Genomic DNA, 20515 nt, shown 5'->3' with positions numbered 1-20515 from the left:
AGTAATTTGATTAGAAATGGTGTGGAATGTTTCTGTTGGACAATACAGATGGAAAAGTGATTTATTCAACTGTTGGTATAATGGGAGCAGATTCGTAGAGAAGTACAGCATGGATACAGGCCCTTCAGCCCAACAAACTCATGCTGACCACGGGGCCACTCAGGATATGGGCCTAACACAGGCAGTTGAAATGAAGCTATGGCCCATCTTCCTCTGTAACATAATACTATTGTTCCTGCCTCAACTGTATCCTTTGGCAGCTCATTCCATATACTCACCACCATCTGCTTGAAGTTGCCCTTTGACTCCCTTTATAAATCTTTTCCTCTCACCCCATGACTATGCCCCATAGTTTTGGTCTCCCCTACCTTGTGGTGGGGGGGGGGGTGTTACTGCACACCTTATCTATGCCTCTCATAATTTCAAACATTTCTGTAAGGTCATTGCTCATTCACCTACATTCTAATGAATAAAGAGCATGCCTGGCCAACCTCTACCTTTCACCCGGCCCTCACAAACATCCTTGTAAACCTTTTGTACACTCTTTGCAGCTTACCCATGTCTTTCTGTAACAGTGTGGCCTAACCAACAACATATACAACTGTAACGTCATGTCTCAGCTCCTATACTCACTACTGATGAGACCATAATATAGGAGAAGAATTAGTCTGTTCAGCCTATTGACTCTGCTCCACCATTCCATCATGGCTGACTTGTTATCCTTCTTGACCACATTTTCCTGCCTTCTCCCTTTTTTGATATCCTGACTAATCAAGAACCTATCAGCCTCTGCTTTAAATATACCCAATGACTGAGCCTTCACAGCAATCTGTGGCAATGAATTCCACAGATTTTCCACCCTCTGGCTAAAGAAATTCCTCCTCATCTCTGTTCTAAATGGGCATCCCTCTATTCTGAGCCTGTTCCCACTTGTCCTAGACTCCCTCATCATGGGAAACATCCTCTTCATATCTACTGTATCTAGGCTTTTTAATAATAGGTTTCAATCAGATTTCATCCCCCCCCCTCCAACTTCCAGCTAGTACAGGCACAGTACTATGAAGCATTTCTCATTTGTTCACCCTTCCATTCCCAGAATCACTCTTGTGAACCTCCTGGACCCTCACCAATGCCAGAACATCCTTACTTGGATAAGGGGCCCAAAACTGCTCACAATACTTCCAGTGCAGTCTGACCAATGTCTTAGAAAGTGTCAATATTATATCCTTGCTTTTTTATTCTAGTTCTCTTTAAAATAAATGCTAACATTACATTTGCTGCTTCTACCACTGACTCAGCCTGTCAGTTAACCTTTAGGGAATCCTGCACAAGAACTCCCAAGTCCCTTTGCACCTCTGATTCTTATTTTTAAAATTTTCCCCCCATTTAGAAAGTGGACTACACCTTTATTTCTTCTACCAAGGTGCATGACCACACATCAGAGTGTGTGATTTCCCATTCACAAATTCATGCTGACTCCTAGTCAGACTGTCTATCCAAATGATGGGATGGGCCCCACCTGAACTGTGCTGGGACCAGGTCCTGAATAATCACATAACTAAAGCTGTGAGTTGGGGGGTGAGGCTCAACAGTTTGTGAAAGTAAAAGGGAAGGAGAGTGCAGAGTGTTTTCAGAGATTGCCAGGATTAATTACGCCAAAATGTTTAGAAAGGAATAAGAATTTATCTTGGTAATATGGAGACAAAATTGAAAAGGGTGGTGAATACAGGACTGAATGTGTTATATTTGAATGCATGGTGTATACAAAAAAAGGTAGGTCTTGTAGAGCAGTTAGAAATTTGTAGGTATGACATTGTTAGCATCGCTGAGTCGTAGCTGAAAGGTCACAGGTGGGAGTTTGGCATCCAGGGATGCATACTGTATCAGAGGGGAGTCAAAATGATAAATGGAAGGGGGACTAATTACAGAGATTAGAGAAATCTGTGTTCATGCTATCAGGTTTATCATGGCATGAACATCAATTTCTCTGACCTTCAGTAATTACTACTCCCTTCCCCATTTTCTGCTTTTCAACTCCCATTCTGGCTCCTCTGTTACCCCTTCTCTTCTCCTCAAACTGTTTATCACCTCCCCTTGGACCCCTCCTACCCTTTCTTCCATGGTCCTCCATCCTTTCTGATCAGAATCCTTCTTCAGCTCTTGATCTCTACAGTCAGACTGCTTCTTCAGCCTTTTATCTCTTTCACCTATTACCTCCCAGCTTCTTATTTCCTACCCATCCACTCTCTCCCTCACCTGGCCTCATCTATCATGTGCCAGCTTGTACTCTTTCTCCTCCCCCTACCTTCTGTCTTCTGCCCCCTTCCTTTCCAGTCATGATAAAGGGTCTCAGTCTGAAACTTTGACTTTTATTCCTCTCCATAGATATTGTCTGACTTTTGAGTTCTTCCAGCTGTTTGTGTGTGTTGATAAAATATCTTCAGAGTTTGCACTGTAGCCTTCCTGTTAAGGGACTGCTTGAGAAATATAAAGCATAAAAAAAAACCTAAATAGAAGATGGATAAGCCCCCAGTGCTACAAGGAACGGTTGGACTCTGCCATTTTCTCTGCTGCAGCAGTCTGAGGGGAGACCTGGTAGAAGCTTACAAGGCTGAGAGGCACCAATGGAGTAACTAGTGCTGGTAATGTTTTTCCAAGTTCAAAGCATCTAATACTAGAGCACAAGCATTTAAGGTGAGAGGGGCAATGTTCAAAGCAGAGAACTGGTAGATTTTTTAATGTAGAGCTGCTTGTGTCTGGTTTACACTGCAGAGGTGATAGTGGAGGCAAATACAATGTAGAGGTGTTTAAGAGCCTTTTCATTAGGTGTATGAATGTGCAGAGAATGGCAGGATATGAAGAGGGATTAGTTTAGTTATACATTTAATTATTTAATTCACGGGGGGGTGGGCAGGGGATTGACTTCAAAAGCCTCAAGGTAATTTTGCAGCTATATTAAACCCCTGGTTAGGCCATGCTTGGAATATCGTGTTCCGTTCCTGTGCCTCGTATATATGGAGGATGTAGGAGTTTTGGAAAGGATGCAGAGCAGATTTACCAGGATGTTGTCTGGATTAGAAAACATGTCTTATGAGAGTGGGTTGAGCGAGCTAAAGTTTTCCTCTTTGGTGCAAGAGGATGGGAGCTGACTTGATAGAGATGTACAGGATTATATGTGGCATAGATTGACTGGATAGCCGAGACTTTCTTCCAGGGTGGAAATGGCTAATACAAAGGGGCATAATTGTAAGGAGGTTGGAAGAAAGTATATGGGGAGAGATGTCAGAGTTAAATTCTTTATGCAGGGAGTGGTGCATGCAGGAGGTGGTAGGCAGATAGATTAGGGGCATTTAAGAAACTTGAACAGGTACATGGACTGTAGAAAAATGGAGAGTTATTAGGAGGAAAGAGTAGGTTCAAAGGTTGGCACAACTGTGGACTGAAGGCCCAGTTTCCATGCTTTATTTGTCTATGACTGTACCTGCTGCTAATGCATTAATGGTATGAAATACTGCAGGCATGAATTGGCAACTAATGTGAGTTTGTTTCTTATGCCAGCACAAGGGTCTGGATCTATTGAGAAAGGGCGTGCATGCATGGAGCTCGTGCTGTGTAAAGTGAAGGAGGATGCCAAAAGCAGGAAGCGATGAGACCACTCGAAAGAGGCAGTATTCAGATGGAACAATAATTCTGGATCCATTTAAAATGGGCAATCCCTAGTGAATTTTCTTGTTGAAGTTGAATCTTCCTGTCAGTGCTTGTTTTTTGCCTTTTGTGGTTGTACTCTGCTTATATTCCTGGCAAAAGTTCAACTCTGTTACTGCTTTAGCCACTGGTTGTATTTGCCATTGCATATTTGTGTTAACAGTATCAAATGTTAGAAGGAGAATACAAGTGTTAATGCACACCTTGGCACTTAAAACACATTTTCCCCTTGAAGGAATAAGGGGGTTGGATTACATGTGGCTTATTTAGTCCAGTAATTGCTGACCTGTGTTGTGATGCAAGCGAAGAATTAAATTAATTATTGTGTTCAGTGGTCGACATGAGACCACAATAGTAAAAGTATTTTGACTGTTACTTTAAATGTTGAAAGATGAGAGATTTTTCTGTTTTGTGTAGAAGTATGACAAGATTATGTTCAATCACTTCTAGTGCAATCAATAAACTTCAGTTGGTATTCCATAAAACCAGAGTGTGATCCACAGCTAGGAAAGCAAAACTGTTTTTGATGTATTCTTGATAGAATGTGCAGCAAAACAGAGGCAAAATGATGGTCATAAAATGCAAAAATACTTCTATTCAGCTATTAAAGCAAATCAGCACATATCCAGGATAGTTCTAGATATGGTTGATAATAGTTCTCTCTATTATTTGCCTGATATGAACTGAGCACCCAAGTATGCTCACAGGCTTGCCAAAATAACCAATATGTTATCAGTAAATTGCTGTTGTACTTTAAGATCTATGAGGAAAGACAGGATATTCTACAGTGACCTACATGTGAAAAGTGCAGGAAGCATTTCTATAATAAGATCCTGCAATTAACAAAGATTTGATGTCCTGCTTTCCAGAGCTTTTATTTTGGTATTCTGTCACATTTATTGGAACTGTTTTTATTAAACAGGTGTTATAATTTTTTCATTAAAGCAAGTGTAAATTTGATTGTAAAAGGTGCTACAATAAGCCTTGCAATTTTAATTATTATGTGAATGGGACAAATTAAATATGTAAGTATGGCCTTGCAGAGTTCAGTATTCACTGAAGTGTAAAGGAAGGTTTCTTAGAATAATACATTGAGCAACCAACTGGGGAGCAGACTAGGGTCTAGTATTGCATCATGAGAGATTTAATTAATAATTTCGTAGTAAAGAGTCCCTACAAAGAATGATCATAATGTAGATGAATTTGAGGTTATAGAGAAAATTAAGATCTGAAACTATGGTCGTAAACTCAGTCAATTATAATGGTAGGGGGTCACTAAGCTAGAGTGAACTGAGAAAATAGACTTGTAGGTAAACTGGCAGATTAAGCTCAGAGGTTTAATTGTTCATAATTTTCTGTCGAGACAAGGGAAGGTTCTATGAGCAGGTGAGGATCGTCTGAAAGAAAGAGAAGATGTGAATGGTAAGGATTAGTGATTGGTCGGAGGTGGAAAGTTTTCAGGAAACAGTAATGGATGACTAAGAATATTATAAATGGAGAAAATTAGCATATATTTTAACGAAGACAGTTAAAGTAACTTTATCTTCAGAAGATAATATAGGGGAATTAAAGAAAATTTGCTTTGCCTCTGTCTTCACTGTGAAAGATAGATATGTAAATGATGTATTAAGAGGGAGGAACTTTCATTTTCATCATTTATAGGCTTGTAGAGTACTACTGCTCATAAACATGCCCTTTAGTCCATCTAGTTCATGTTGCCCAGTCCATCAAACTGCTCCTGGGAACTTAGCCCACTATACCTTTCCCATTTCTGTACTGTACTTGTCTAAACTTCTCTTAAATGTTAAAATTGAACCGGCATCTACAACATCCATTGGTAGCTTGTTCCACACTCTCACCACCCTTGGAAGAAAGTCCCCTTCAGGTTCTCCTTAAACATTTCATTTTTGACCCTGCACCAATGTCCTCTAGATCTAGTCTTGCCCAATCTCAATGGGAATTAGGGTAAATTCAAGCAGGCTATCTACACTACTCATAATTTTGTATACCTCTGTCAAATCTCCCCACATTGTCTTGTGCTTCAGCGAATAAAGACCATAAGGCATAGGAACAGAATTTGGCCATAGAATCTCTCCACCGTTCCATTATGGCTGAATTATTATCCCTCTCAATCCCATTCTCCTGCCTTCTTCCCGTAAACTATGATGCCCTGACTAATCAAGAACCTATCAACCTCCAGTATAAAATACTTTGTCTTGGTCTCCACATCAATCCATGGCAATGAATTCCACAGATTCACCAATCTCTGGGTGAAGAAATTCCTCCTCATTTCTATTTTAAATGGACTTCCCTCTATCCTGAGGCTGTGCCCTCTGACCCTACACTCGCCCATGATAGGACACATTCTTTCCGCATCCACTCACTCTAGGCCTTTCGATAATTGATAGGTTTCAATGAGATCTCTCCTCATTCTTCTAACCTTCAGTGAGTACAGGCCCAGAGCTATCAAACAGTCCTCATACATTAATCCTTTCATTCCTGGAATCATTCTCACAAACCTCCTCTGGACCCTCTCCAATGCCAGCACCTTTTTCTTTGGATGAGGGGCCCAAGTACTCCAAGTGTGGTCTGACTAATGCCTCATAAAGCTTTAGCATTACTTTCTTGCACTTGTATTCTAGTCCTCTTGAAATGTTAACACTACATTTACCTTCCTAACCACCCAACTCAACCTGCAAGTTAACTTTTAAGGAACCCTGCACAAGGACTCTCAAATCCCTCTGCACTTCTGATATTTTTAACTTTCTTTTGCCAAAGTGCATGACTGTACATTTCCATACACTATATTCCACTTCTTTGCCTGTTCTCCCTAAGTCCTTCGGTAGATTCCCTGCTTCCTCAACCCTACCTGCCCCTTTATTGTCTGCAAATTTGACCACAAATCCATCAATTCTGTCTTCCAAACCATTGACCCATACAGAACACTACTAGTCACCAGCCTTTAGTTTTTGGCTCCTACCAATCAGCCATTTTTTTTTTATCCATGCTAGGATCTTTCCTGTAACACCATGGACAGCCTCATGTGCAGCACCTTGTCAAGGGCTTTCTGAAAATCCAATTAAACAACATCCACTGACTTTCCTTTGTCTATCTTGCTTGAAAGAATTCCAGCTGATTTGTCAGGCAAGATTTTTCCTTCAAGAAACCTTGCTGACTTTCAGCTACTCTTAATGTGCCTCCAAGTACCCTAAAACCTCATCCTCAATGGGTTCCAACAGTTCACCAACTACTGAAGTCAGGCTACCTGGCCTATAATTTCTTTACTTCTGTCTCCCTTTCTTTTTAAAGAGTGTCGTGACATTTGCAGTTTTCCAGTTTTCTGGAACCATACCAGAATCTCGTGATTCTTCAAAGATCATTATTAATTCTTTCATCAGCTATTTTTTATTCAGAACCCTGGGGTGTGGTCCAGCTGACTTATCTAGCTTCAGACCCTTTGACTTCCCAAGCACTTTCTCCTTAAAATAGTACTACACTCATTTCAGCCCCCTTCCCAAGCACTACCTTCTTGATAATAGCAACTACACTCATTTCTGTAATACCTGCCCCCGACACTCAAAATTGTGGCATACTGCTAGTGTCGTTCACTGTGAAAACTGTTGCAAAATACTTACTAAGTTTGTCTGCTATTTCTTTGTCTTGATTACTGCCTCACCAGTGCCATTTTCCAGCAGTTCAATATCCATTCTCACCTCACTTTTATTCTTTTAACAAAAGATATTTCAGATATATAAAGTCTTAATCTATTCAGCCTTTTCCTGTAATAAGTCTACATGTCCCAGTAACATCCTAGTAAATTGGTCTTGTACTCTATCAATATCCTTTCTGTAAGTAGGTGACAAGAACTGCACACAGTACTCCAAATTTGGCCTCCCCAATGACTTATACAACTTCAACATAACATTAGCATTACATCCTCCTTGCTCTTGTATTCTAGTCCTTGCAAAATGAATGCTAACATTGCATTTACCTTCCTAACCGCTAACTCGGCCTGCAAGTTAACTGTACTCAATATTTTGATTATCAAAATGTACCAAAAGCTTTCTTTATGACCTTGTCTACCTGTGACACCACTTTCAAGGAATTATAGAACAGTATTCTCAGATCCCTTTTTCTACCACACTCCTTTTCTCTATTGTTCTCTCTGTATGTCCTAGCTGTTTTGTTGTTCCAAGGTGTAACTCCTCACACATCTGCGTTAATACCATTTGGTATTTTCCAGCCCATTATCCCCAACTGGTCCAGATCCTGCTGCGAGCTTTCTTCATTGTCCACTATACCCTCAATCTTGGTTTCATCCACAAATTTGCTGATTCAGATCACTGATATGAGAAACATCACCACCAGCACTGATCCCTGTGGTATGCCACTAGTCACAGGTCTCCAGTCAAAGAGGCAGCCATCTGCTGCTACTCTCTAGCTTCTCCTGCAGAGCCAATGTCAAATCCAAGTTACTACCTCATCTTGAATACCAGGCAACCAAATCTTCCTGACCAACCTCCTATGTGGTACCTTGTCAAAGGTCTTGCTAAAGTCATGTAGACAACATCCACTGTCTTTTTTTCACCAACTTTATTGGTAACCTTAAAACTTAGTTAGACATGACCTAACATGTATAAAGCCATGTTGACTATCGCTAATCAGACTGTCTATCCAAATACTTGCATATCTGGTCCCTTTGGATGCTTTCCAATAGCTTACCCACCATTGATGTTAGGCTCACCAGCCCATGATTTCCCTTGGAGCCTTTCTGGAACAACAGAACAACATTAGCCATCTTCCAATCCTCCAGAATATCACCCATGGCTAAGGATGTTTTAAATACGTCTGCTGAGACTTTCTTCCCACTAGGACCGTGGAAAGACCTAAACAAATTAATGGACCTGATGGTCTGCATCTTGAGGTCTCAAAGAGGCTACGGAGATGGGCTTATTTGTTGTAATCTACTAAATTCTGGCGTAGTTCCCTGAGAATGCTATGCCACTACTTAAGAAAGGACAGAGATAGAAAGCGTGAAACTAAAGGCCAGTTGGCCTAACATCTGTTATTAGGGAAAGTTACCAAGGAATTATCTCACAGTCAACATAGTTTTATGAAAGCTAAGCAAAATTTGGTCAGGTCCTTCAAGAATGTCATAAACTGAGTGGGCTAAGGGGAACCCATAATATTGGGGCACCATGCCATTACAGTTTGGGCTTCAGAGTTCATACTTGAATTCCCGTGTCCTCTGTAAGTAAGCTTTTACATTCCTTCCCACGTGAGCTTGGGTTTCCTCCGGGTGCTCTGGTTTTCTCCCACAAACCAAAGATGTACCATTAGTTAAATGGTCATTATAAATTGTCCTGTGATTAGGCTTGGGTTAAATCGGTTGCTGGGCAGTGCGGCTTGAAGGGCCAAAGAAGCATGTTCTGTGCCATATCTCTAAATAAATCAATAGTATACTTGAGGTTCTAAGACTCGAGTACAATCAACTCCTTATGTTGATTGTGTTCTTAGTTAATTCATTCACTTTTGATACATGCAATTAGATATTTTTGCCTTTAAATTTGGCCTTTTAACATTTTTCCTTTAAATGTTTGCTGTCTTTTGCTGCCTACATTTCTAATTTCCATTTCTAACTTTACCACTTCCCTCCTGACCCTCATCAGAGGTTCTCAGCCCAACTTGCATTGAACTATTTTTCACTGTTACCCAGCCTGACAGTTTTGGTTCGTAAGGATAGGAGAGGTCTTTAACAACGCTGGAGGCTCTGTGCATGCAGCCCTCTGATAAACACTCAGCTGTCACATTAAGTACAGGTGTGTAACCCAGTGTGGTCTTCTGCTACCATAGCCCAGTCATATGTGTGGTGCGTTTGGGAAGGGGGTGAAGAGATCCTGCTGATGTTTTTAGCACCAAGATGACTAACCCTTGACTTTGTTATTTCAGGAGAAAGGAATTCAGCTCCAGTAGATGATCAGTCTTGTATTATAAGTAGTTCACATTTGAGCAAAGGACTGAGTCTTCTGCTGGAATGCTAATTTCCTCCCATGTGGCATTGTCAAGGTTTGCCAACACTTTAGTCGCCAACAGAGAAAAGTTGCGGTGTAAAAAAAAAGAGTTTGCCCCGGACTGGGTATGATCCCATGGGAGCTCAGGGAGAAGAAATTTCCCTGGTCTGGGTCAGATCCCACAGGATCAGGGAAAAAAAAAGAGTGAACTGGACTGGATTGTATCCAAAGCATAGGTGAATGCCTTGATTGTGTGTATGTGGATGACAATGTGAGAGTCTCCTGTCCTTAGCCTCTAAAAGGACTCCAGTAGTGTGAATGTTTGTACGTTGAGGAAGGGTTAATTAGCGATCTTGTCGTGAGAGGCCCCTTGGGTAAGAGTGACCATAATATGGTGGAATTCTTCATTAATATGGAGAGTGACATAGTTAATTCAGAAACAAAGATTCTGAACTTAAAGAGGGGTAACTTTGAAGGTATGAGACGTGAATTAGCTAAGATAGACTGGCAAATGACACTTAAAGGATTGACGGTGGATATGCAATGGCAAGCATTTAAAGGTTGCATGGATGAACTACAACAATTGTTCATCCCAGTTTGGCAAAAGAATAAATCAAGGAAGGTAGTGCACCCGTGGCTGACAAGAGAAATTAGGGATAGTATCAATTCCAAAGAAGTAGCATACAAATTAGCCAGAGAAAGTGGCTCACCTGAGGACTGGGAGAAATTCAGAGTTCAGCAGAGGAGGACAAAGGGCTTAATTAGGAAGGGGAAAAAAGATTATGAGAGAAAACTGGCGGGGAACATAAAAACGGACTGTAAAAGCTTTTATAGATATGTAAAAAGGAAAAGACTGGTAAAGACAAATGTAGGTCCCCTGCAGACAGAAACAGGTGAATTGATTATGGGGAGCAAGGACATGGCAGACCAATTGAATAATTACTTTGGTTCTGTCTTCACTAAGGAGGACATAAATAATCTTCCAGAAATAGTAAGGGACAGAGGGTCCAGTGAGATGGAGGAACTGAGTGAAATACATGTTAGTAGGGAAGTGGTGTTAGGTAAATTGAAGGGATTGAAGGCAGATAAATCCCCAGGGCCAGATGGTCTGCATCCTGGAGTGCTTAAGGAAGTAGCCCAAGAAATAGTGGATGCATTAGTGATAATTTTTCAAAACTCGTTAGATTCTGGACTAGTTCCTGAGGATTGGAGGGTGGCTAATATAACCCCATTTTTTAAGAAAGGAGGGAGAGAGAAACCGGGGAATTATAGACCGGTTAGCCTAACGTCGGTGGTGGGGAAACTGCTGGAGTCAGTTATCAAGGATGTGATAACAGCACATTTGGAAAGCGGTGAAATGATCGGACAAAGTCAGCATGGATTTGTGAAAGGAAAATCATGTCTGACGAATCTCATAGAATTTTTTGAGGATGTAACTAGCAGAGTGGATAGGGGAGAACCAGTGGATGTGGTATATTTGGATTTTCAAAAGGCTTTTGACAAGGTCCCACACAGGAGATTAGTGTGGAAACTTAAAGCACACGGTATTGGGGGTAAGGTATTGGTGTGGGTGGAGAATTGGTTAGCAGACAGGAAGCAAAGAGTGGGAATAAATGGGACCTTTTCAGAATGGCAGGCGGTGACTAGTGGGGTACCGCAAGGCTCAGTGCTGGGACCCCAGTTGTTTACAATATATATTAATGACTTGGATGAGGGAATTAAATGCAGCATCTCCAAGTTTGCGGATGACACGAAGCTGGGTGGCAGTGTTAGCAGTGAGGAGGATGCTAAGAGGATGCAGGGTGACTTGGATAGGTTGGGTGAGTGGGCAAACTCATGGCAGATGCAATTTAATGTGGATAAATGTGAAGTTATCCACTTTGGTGGCAAAAATAGGAAAACAGATTATTATCTGAATGGTGGCCGATTAGGAAAAGGGGAGGTGCAACGAGACCTGGGTGTCCTTATACACCAGTCATTGAAAGTGGGCATGCAGGTACAGCAGGCGGTGAAAAAGGCGAATGGTATGCTGGCATTTATAGCGAGAGGATTCGAGTACAGGAGCAGGGAGGTACTACTGCAGTTGTACAAGGCCTTGGTGAGACCACACCTGGAGTATTGTGTGCAGTTTTGGTCCCCTAATCTGAGGAAAGACATCTTTGCCATAGAGGGAGTACAAAGAAGGTTCACCAGATTGATTCCTGGGATGGCAGGACTTTCATATGAAGAAAGACTGGATGAACTGGGCTTGTACTCATTGGAATTTAGAAGATTGAGGGGGGATCTGATTGAAACGTATAAGATCCTAAAGGGATTGGACAGGCTAGATGCAGGAAGATTGTTCCCGATGTTGGGGAAGTCCAGAACGAGGGGTCACAGTTTGAGGATAGAGGGGAAGCCTTTTAGGACCGAGATTAGGAAAAACTTCTTCACACAGAGAGTGGTGAATCTGTGGAATTCTCTGCCACAGGAAACTGTTGAGGCCAGTTCATTGGCTATGTTTAAGAGGGAGTTAGATATGGCCCTTGTGGCTACAGGGGTCAGGGGGTATGGAGGGAAGGCTGGGGCGGGGTTCTGAGTTGGATGATCAGCCATGATCATAATAAATGGCGGTGCAGGCTCGAAGGGCCGAATGGCCTACTCCTGCACCTATTTTCTATGTTTCTATGTTATGTTTCTATTATGGACCAGAAAGCATTAAGTATATTGAAATATGGGTGAGTATTTGCAGAAAAGTTGTTAGAGAAAGTTAAAGTAGTGATAGGAGATTCCATAATTAGAGGAATAGACACAAGATTTTTTGGATGCAATAGAGTCACCTGGATGGTATGTTGCCTCCAAGTGCCAGGGTCAAGAACGTCTTGGATCAGGTTCATGGCATTCTAAAGGGGGAGGGTGAGAAGACACAAGTTTTAGTATATATTGGCACCAATGACATAGGTAGGAAAAGGGAGGAGGTCCTGAAGAGAGATTTTAAGGAGGTAGATAGAAAGCTGAGAAACAGGACCTCCAGGGTCTGAATTACTGCCTGTGCCATGCGCCAGTGAGGGTAAGCATAGGATGACTTGGCAGGTGAAAGTGTGGCTGAGGAACTGGTGCAGGGGATAAGGTTTCCGATTTTTTCCATCATTGGGAAATCTTTAGGGGAAGGTATGACCTATGCAAAAGAGATGGTTTAGACCTGAACCTGAGGCAGTCCAGTATCCTTGTGGGCAGGTTTGCCAGAACTGTAGAGGAGGTACTTTAATTTGGCAGGGGATGGGCAACTGAGTGATAGGGCTGAAGAAGGGGCATTTGGTATACAGGCAGAGGCAGTGTGTCATAAGACTGAAAGGAAGGTCAACAGATAACGGCAAAATCGCAGTTAGTGGGATGAATTATAGTACAACAGGATCAAAATTGAAAAGGGTGATGAATACAGGACTGACGGTGTTACATTTGAATGTATGTAGTATTCAGAAAAAGGTAGATAATCTTGTAGTGCAGTTTGAAATTGGCAGATATGACATTGTGGTCATCACTGAGTCATGGTTGAAAGAAGATTATACTTGGGGGCTTAACATCCAAGGATACACATTGTATTGAAAGGACAGGCAAGTTGCTATAGAGGGTGTGGCTCTGTTGGTAAAATAGAAATCAAATCCTTAAAAATAGATAATATAGGATCGGAAGATGTAGAGTTGTTTTGGGTAGAGTTAAGGAACTCTAAAGGTAAAAGTACTTTGGGAGTTAGAAACAAGCCTCCAAAAAGTAACCAGGATGTGTGCTACAAATTATAATGAGTTAGAACATGCATGTCAAAAGGGCAATGTTTATGATAGTCATGTGGGATTTCAATATGCAGGTAGATTGGGAAAATCAGGTTGGTGCTGATTTTGGATCCCAGGAGAGAGAATTTGTAAAATGCCTACAGGATGACTTTTTTTAAAAGCAGCTTGTGGCTGAGCCCACTAAGGGATCAGCTATTCTGGATCTGGTGTAGTGTAATGAACCAGATGTGATTAGGGACCATGAGGTAGAGGAGCACTTAGGAGACAGTGATCATAGTATGATTAAATTCACCCTGCAATTTGAGAGGGAGAAGCTAAAGTCTAATGTGGAGCAAAAGGAGTTACAGAGGCATGAGAGAGGAGCTGGCCAAAGTTAATGCAAAATCCAGCAATGGCTGGAGTTTCTGGGAGCAATTTGGAAAGTGCATGATAGGTACATCCCAATGAAGTATTATAAAGGCAGGATGATGCTACTGTGGCTGAAAAGGGAAGTCAAAACCAACGTAAAAGCAAAAGAGAGGGCATAAAATATAGCAATAATTAGTGGGTAGTTAGAGGATTGGGAACCTTTTAAAAACCAATAGAAGGTAGCTAAAAAGCCTTAAGAGGGGATAACAAAATGATGGTAAGCTAGCCAATAATATCAAACAGTACACCAAAACTTTTTCAGATATATAAAGAGTAAAAGAGATGAGAGTAGATATTGGACAGCTAGAAATTGACATTGGAGAGATAGTAATGGGGTGCATAGAAGGAAATGGGGGATGAACTGAATGAATATTTTGCATCGATCTTCACTGTGGAATACACTAGAAGTATGCTGAGTTTTAAGTGTGTTAGGGGGCATAAGTGAGTACAGTTGCTATTAATAGGGAGAAGGTGCTTGGGAAGCTGAATGGTCTATGGATACATAGATAGGTTGCCTGGACTACACCCCAGGATTCTGAAAAAGGTAGCCGAAGAGATTGTGAAGGCATTAGTAATGATCTTTCAAGAATCAATAGATTTTGGCATGCTTACTGAGGAGTGGAAAATTGCACATGTCACTCCACTCTTCAAAAAGGGACAGAAGCAGAAGAAAGGAAATTATAAGCCAGTTAGCCTGACTTTAGTGGTTGGGAAGATGTTGGAGTCAACTCTCAGGGTACTTGGATGTACATGATATAATAAGCCACAGTCAGCATAGCTTCCTTAAGTGAGAATCTTGTCCGACAAATCTGTGGAATTCTTTGATGAAATAACAAGCAGGATGGACAAAGGAGAATTGATGGATGTTGTGTACTTAGATTTTCAGAAAGCCTTTGACAAGGTGCTGCACATGAGGTTGCTTAGCAAGATAAGGTACTAGCAGGGATAAAGCATTGACTGATTGACAGGCGGCAAAGAGTGGGAATAAAAGGAGTCTTTTCTGATTGACTGGTGAATAGTGATGTCCTGCTCGGTTCTGTGTTGGGACTGCTGCTTTCTATGCTGTATGTCAATGCTTTTCATGACAGAATTGTTGGTTTTGTGGTCAAGTCCGATCCTATGAAGATAGGTGGAGGGGCAGGTAGTTATGAGGAAGCAGGGAGGTTGCAGAAGGAATTAGACAGATTAGAATGGGTAAAGAAGAGGTAGATGACATATAATGTCATGAAGTGTATGGTCATGCACTTTGGCAGAAGGAATGAAAGTGCAGACTACTTTCTAAACTGGAAGAAAATTCTGAAATTCGAAGTGCAAAGGGACTTGTGAGTTTTTGTGCAGGGATTCCCTACAAGTTAACTTGCAGGTTGAGTTAGTGGGGAGGTTTTATAAAACACTGCTGAGGCTTCACTTGCAGTATCATGAGCAGTTTTGGTCCCCTTATCTAAGAAAGGATGTGCTGATTTTGGAGTGGGTTCAAAGGATGTTCACGAATATGATTCTGTGAATGAAAGTCTTATCATATGAGGAGCTTTTGATGGCACTGTACTCACTGAAATTTAGAATAGTGAAGGGGAATCTCATTGAAAACTATCACATGTTGAAAGGCCTAGATAGACTGGATATCCACAGCCACACCTACGCTCTGTCCGCCAGAGAAAGCAGGATCTACTAGTGTCCACACATTTTAATTCCACATCCCATTCCCATTCTGATATGTTTATCCATGGCCTCCTCTACTGTAAAGATGAAACCACACTCAGGTTGGAGGAACAACACCTTATATTCCGTCTGGGTAGCCTCCAACCTGATGGCATGAACATTGACTTCTCAAACTTCCACTAATGCCCCACCTCCCCCTCGTACCCCATCCGTTATTTATTTTTATACACACATTCTTTCTCTCTCTCTCCTTTTTCTCCCTCTGTCCCTCTGACTATACCCCTTCCCTATCCTCTGGGTTTTTTCCCCCTCCCCCTTTTCCTTCTCCCTGCGCCTCCTGTCCCATAATTCTCTCATATCCCCTTTGCCAATCACCTGTCCAGCTCTTGGCTCCATCCCTCCCCCTCCTGTCTTCTCCTATCATTTTGGATCTCCCCCTCCCCCTCCCACTTTCAAATCTCTTACTAGCTCTTCCTTCAGTTAGTCCTGACGAAGGGTCTCGGCCCAAAATGTTGGACTGTATCTCTTCCTAGAGATGCTGCCTGGCCTGCTGTGTTCACCAGCAACTTTGATGTGTGTTGCTTGAATAATTCCCTGTTCAGTTTTAATATGCATGATAATGGCATCTGTATGAAGTGAAATTGTCAAGAAAAGGTGCAGTATATATTGTTTAAATGCAGTTCCTATTAAGTGCACTTGAACATCTAATTGCTGAATTGAGATCTTTGGGACAGACACAGTTTAACATGGAACATTTATTGGGATATCACTGCCATTGTAATGTATATAAGTGTGCATATGACTTTCTGATAAGCTTCAGAGTTTTTGGATGAGTAATGAGGTTTTGCATAGTGAATATCAGGGACATCCTGGATTGTGATCTCAGGATTGCTACTGGTGCCATGTGCTAGTGAGGTCAGAACTAAGTTTATACAATTTAACACATGGCGAAGGAGCTGGTGTAGCAGGGAGGGCAGAAGATTCTTGGATCATTGGGCTCTCCTCCAGAGAAGGTGGGACCTGTACAGAAGGGACAGCTTGCACCTGAACTGGAGTGGGGAAGATTGTTAATGCTGCATGGTGGGATTTAAGACAGAGTTGCAGGGGGATGGGCAGCAGAGTGTGAGAACAGTTAGTGGAGAGGTTGTGGAGACAGATGTTGGTAAGACCTCAGACAAAGTTAGGAATCAAATGGTTGAGCATGGTGCGACTGGTGTCATGAGCTGCAAGAAGTATCATCAGCCATGGTGAAATGGCGTAGCAGATGCGATGGGTCACATGGTCTAATTCTGTTCCTTTATCTCATGGTCTTATGGTGAATTTAGTGAACTTCATACAATGTGCTCCATTGCCTTGCTGGCTGCTGCCCTCACTGGCTTCTAGCATCTCTTCCCCATCAGAACTGGCATCTCTTTCTCAATTGCTTGGGGTACGTTTAGTCTCCGTGTTTGGTCTTCACGATGACTTCTGACACCATATTTGTTCTTAATAAAGAAAACTCGATGTAGTTAAAAATGCTGGCATGATTTTGTTTGGCAATTCTAGCCCGATCCAATTCCACGTGCGGCCAGCTCCCCGACGGCACTTCCAGTTCTGAGTGAACCACCTGCATTGCACCTTGGGAACCACAGTTCTTTTTATTATATACATAAATAATAACACAGCCTTTGTGTTTGTGCTTGTCCTTGTCCTACAGAGAATCCATCCTTCTGACAGCCAAATTTAATGGGAAGCATCTCTCTCTAAATGATGGTCCTTCCTTTGTACACTTTTCTTTACATAGGAGCAGAATTAGGCCATTTGGCACATTGAGTCTGCTCCACCATTTCATCATGTTGATCCAAGTTTCCTCTCAGCTCCAATCTCCTGCCTTCTCCCCATATCCCTTTGTGTCCTGACCAATCAAGAATCTATAAAACTCTCCCTTAAATATACATAAAGGCTTGACCTCCACAGCTGCTTGTGGCAAAGGATTGCACAGATTCACTTCTCTCAGGTTGAAGAAATTCCTCCTCATCTCCATTCTAAAAGGGCGCACCTCTATTCTGAGGCTGTGTCCTCTGGTCTTGGACTCTCCCACCATACGAGACCTTTCACCATTTGATAGGTTTCAATGAGGTCTCCCCTCATTCTTTCGAACTCCAGTGAATGTAGGCCCAGAGCCATCAAACACTCTTCATATGACAAGCCATTCAATCCTGGAAACATTTTCGTGAATCTCCTTTGAACCCTCTCCAGTTTCAGCACATTCTTTCTAAGATAAGGAGCCTAAAATTGTTCATAATGGTCCAAGTGAGGACTCACCAGTGCTTTATAAAGTTTCAACATTACATTCTTGCTTTATATTCTAGAAATGAATGCTAACATCACGTTTGCCTTCCTCAACACAGACTCGGCTGCAAACAAACCTTTAGGGAATCCTGCACAAGGACTCAAGTCCATTGCATCTCAATATTTTTGTATTTTCTCTCCATTTAGAAAATAGTCAACCCTTTCATTTCTTCTGTCAAAGTGTATGACCATACACTTCCTGACACTGTATTCCATCTGCCATTCCTTTCCTAATCTATCTAAGTCCTTCTGTAGCCTCTCTACTTCCTCTAAGGTACTTGCCCCTTCTGCTATCTTCATATCGTCTGCAAACATTGCAACAAAGCCATCAATTCCATAATCCAAATCATTGGCATATAATGTAAAAAGAATCTGTCCCAATACAAACCCCTGTGGAACACCACTAGTCACTGGCAGCCAACCAGAAAAGGCTCCCTTTATTCCCACTCTTTTCCTCCTGCCAACCAGCCATTGCTTTATCCATGCCAGAATCTTTCCTGTAATACCAAGGGCTTGTAGCTTGTTAAGCAGCCTCACGTGTGGCACCTTGTCAAAGCCTTCTGAAAATCCAAGTATTTAACAACAACTGATTCTCCTTTGTCTATCCTGCTTATTATTTCTTCAAAGAATTTCCCTTGAGGAAACCCTGCTGATGATGGCCTATTTCATCATGTGTCTCCAAGTATCCTGAGATCCCATCCTTAATAATTGACTCCAACACCTTCCCAACCACTGAGGTCACACAAACCAGCCTATAGTTTCCTTTCTTCTGCCTCTCTTCCTTCTTGAAGAGTGGAGTGACATTTGCAATTTTCCAGTGTTCTAGAACCATTCCAGAATCTAGTGATTCTTGAAAGATCATTACTAATCCCTCCACAATCTCTTTAGCACCCTCTTTCAGAACCCTGGGGTGTACACCATCTGGTCCAGGTGATTTATCTACCTTCAGTCTTTTCAGTTTCCCAAGATCCTTCTCTCTCTCGTAGCCTCACACACTTCATGACCCCTAACCCCTGAAACTGAACCACACTGCTGGTGTCTTCCACAGTGAAGACAGATGCAAAATATTTACTGAATTTGTCCATCATTTCCTTGTCCCTCATTACTACCTCTGCAGCATCATTTTCCAGTGGTCCAACATCTAAAAGAACTTTTGGTATCCTCTTTAATATTATTGACCAGCTTACTTTTATATTGCACCCTTATCTTCTTAGTGACATTTAAAGTTGTCTTCTGTAGATTTTTAAAAGTTTCCCAATCCGCTAACCTCCCATTAATATTTGCTCTATTATATGCCCTCTTTTATGTTGTCTTTGACCTCTCTTGTTAGCCATGGTTGTGTCATCTTGCCTTTAGAATCTACTTCCTCTTTGGGATGCACGAAGGGTGATTGATAAGTTCGTGGCCTCAGGCAGAAGGTGTCAATTTTAAAAAACCTAGTACATTTATTTTTCAACATAGTCCCCTCCTACATTTACACACTTAGTCCAGCAGTCGTGGAGCATATGGATCTTGGACCTACAGAAAGTATCCACAGCAGGTGTCATTGATAAGTTCGTGGCCTAAGGTAGAAGAAGCTGAGTTATACAGCTCTCATTACATGCACATGCAGTTCAATGCTTTGAGTGATTATGCAGAAAGTTTGAAGTTAATAACTCATCTCCTTCTACCTTAGGCCACGAACTTATCAATCACCCCTGATGTTATTAACTTCAAACTTTCTGCATAATCACTCAAAGGGTTGAACTGCACGTGCATGTAACGAGAGCCGTATAACTCATCTCCTTCTACCTTAGGCCACAAACTTATGAATCCCATCTGCTGTGGACACTTTCTGTAGGTCCAAGATCCGTATGCTCCACGACTGCTGGACTAAGTGTGCAAATGTAGGAGGGGACTATGTTGAAAAATAAATGTGCTAGGTTTTCTAAAATTGACTCCTTCTACCTTAGGCCACAAACTTATCAATCACCCCCTGTATATATCCTGTGAGCTCCAAATTGCTTCCAGGAATTCTAGCTGTTGCTGCTCTGCCATCATCCCTGCCCGTGTTCTTTTCTAATCAATTCTGACCGACTCCTGTCTCATGCCTCTGTAATTCCCTTTATGCCACTGTAATACTGAAACATCAGACTTTAGCTTCTTCTCAAATTTCAGGGTGAATTTGTTCATACTATCATCACTTTCCCCTGTGGGTTCTTTTACCTTAAGGTCACTAATCAATTCTGGTTCATTGCATAACACCCAATCTAGAATTGCTGATCCCCTAGTCGGTTCTACCATGAGTGGGTTTAAAAAACACTCCTGGTAGCCACTCTAGAAAATCTCCCTCCTGGGACCCAATCTACCTGCATATTGAAATCCCCCAGGACTATTGTAGCATTGCCCTTCTGGCATGCACTTCTTAATATGCCGAAACTCTGATCATATATTTATACAGTGAGCAAACATAATGTTTTCAGAGTGGTTTAGAGCTACCATTCTTCAATAGTGGGTCCTAGTCACATAAAGAGGTACATGGACCAGTAGGTGATAGCTTAGAAGCTTCAGATCTAGGGGAGGAATCAATGATCTCGGCTGTGTCAGCACTTTGCAAACTTGTCCACCTTCTGAGCTTTCTTCATGACCCTT

General features: G+C 41.8%; 1 protein-coding gene across 2 annotated transcripts in view; it reads left to right on the top strand.

Moving 5' to 3' along the window:
- LOC134346287 (RNA exonuclease 1 homolog) overlaps positions 1–4694 on the top strand; it is a 71196-nt gene extending 66502 nt beyond the window's left edge. The window contains exon 15 of one of the 2 annotated variants that reach the window (XM_063047635.1): positions 3559–4694. In XM_063047635.1, coding sequence (XP_062903705.1) covers positions 3559–3650 — 92 coding nt within the window. In that variant the 3' untranslated portion in view covers positions 3651–4694. The remainder of the gene's footprint in view (positions 1–3558) is intronic. The other variant, XM_063047636.1, reaches the window with a different exon arrangement.
- Positions 4695–20515: the final 15821 nt, after the last annotated feature.

Source organism: Mobula hypostoma, chromosome 5 (genome assembly GCF_963921235.1).
Source record: "Mobula hypostoma chromosome 5, sMobHyp1.1, whole genome shotgun sequence".
Lineage (NCBI taxonomy): Eukaryota > Metazoa > Chordata > Chondrichthyes > Myliobatiformes > Myliobatidae > Mobula > Mobula hypostoma.
This window is presented reverse-complemented; position numbering and strand designations above follow the sequence as displayed.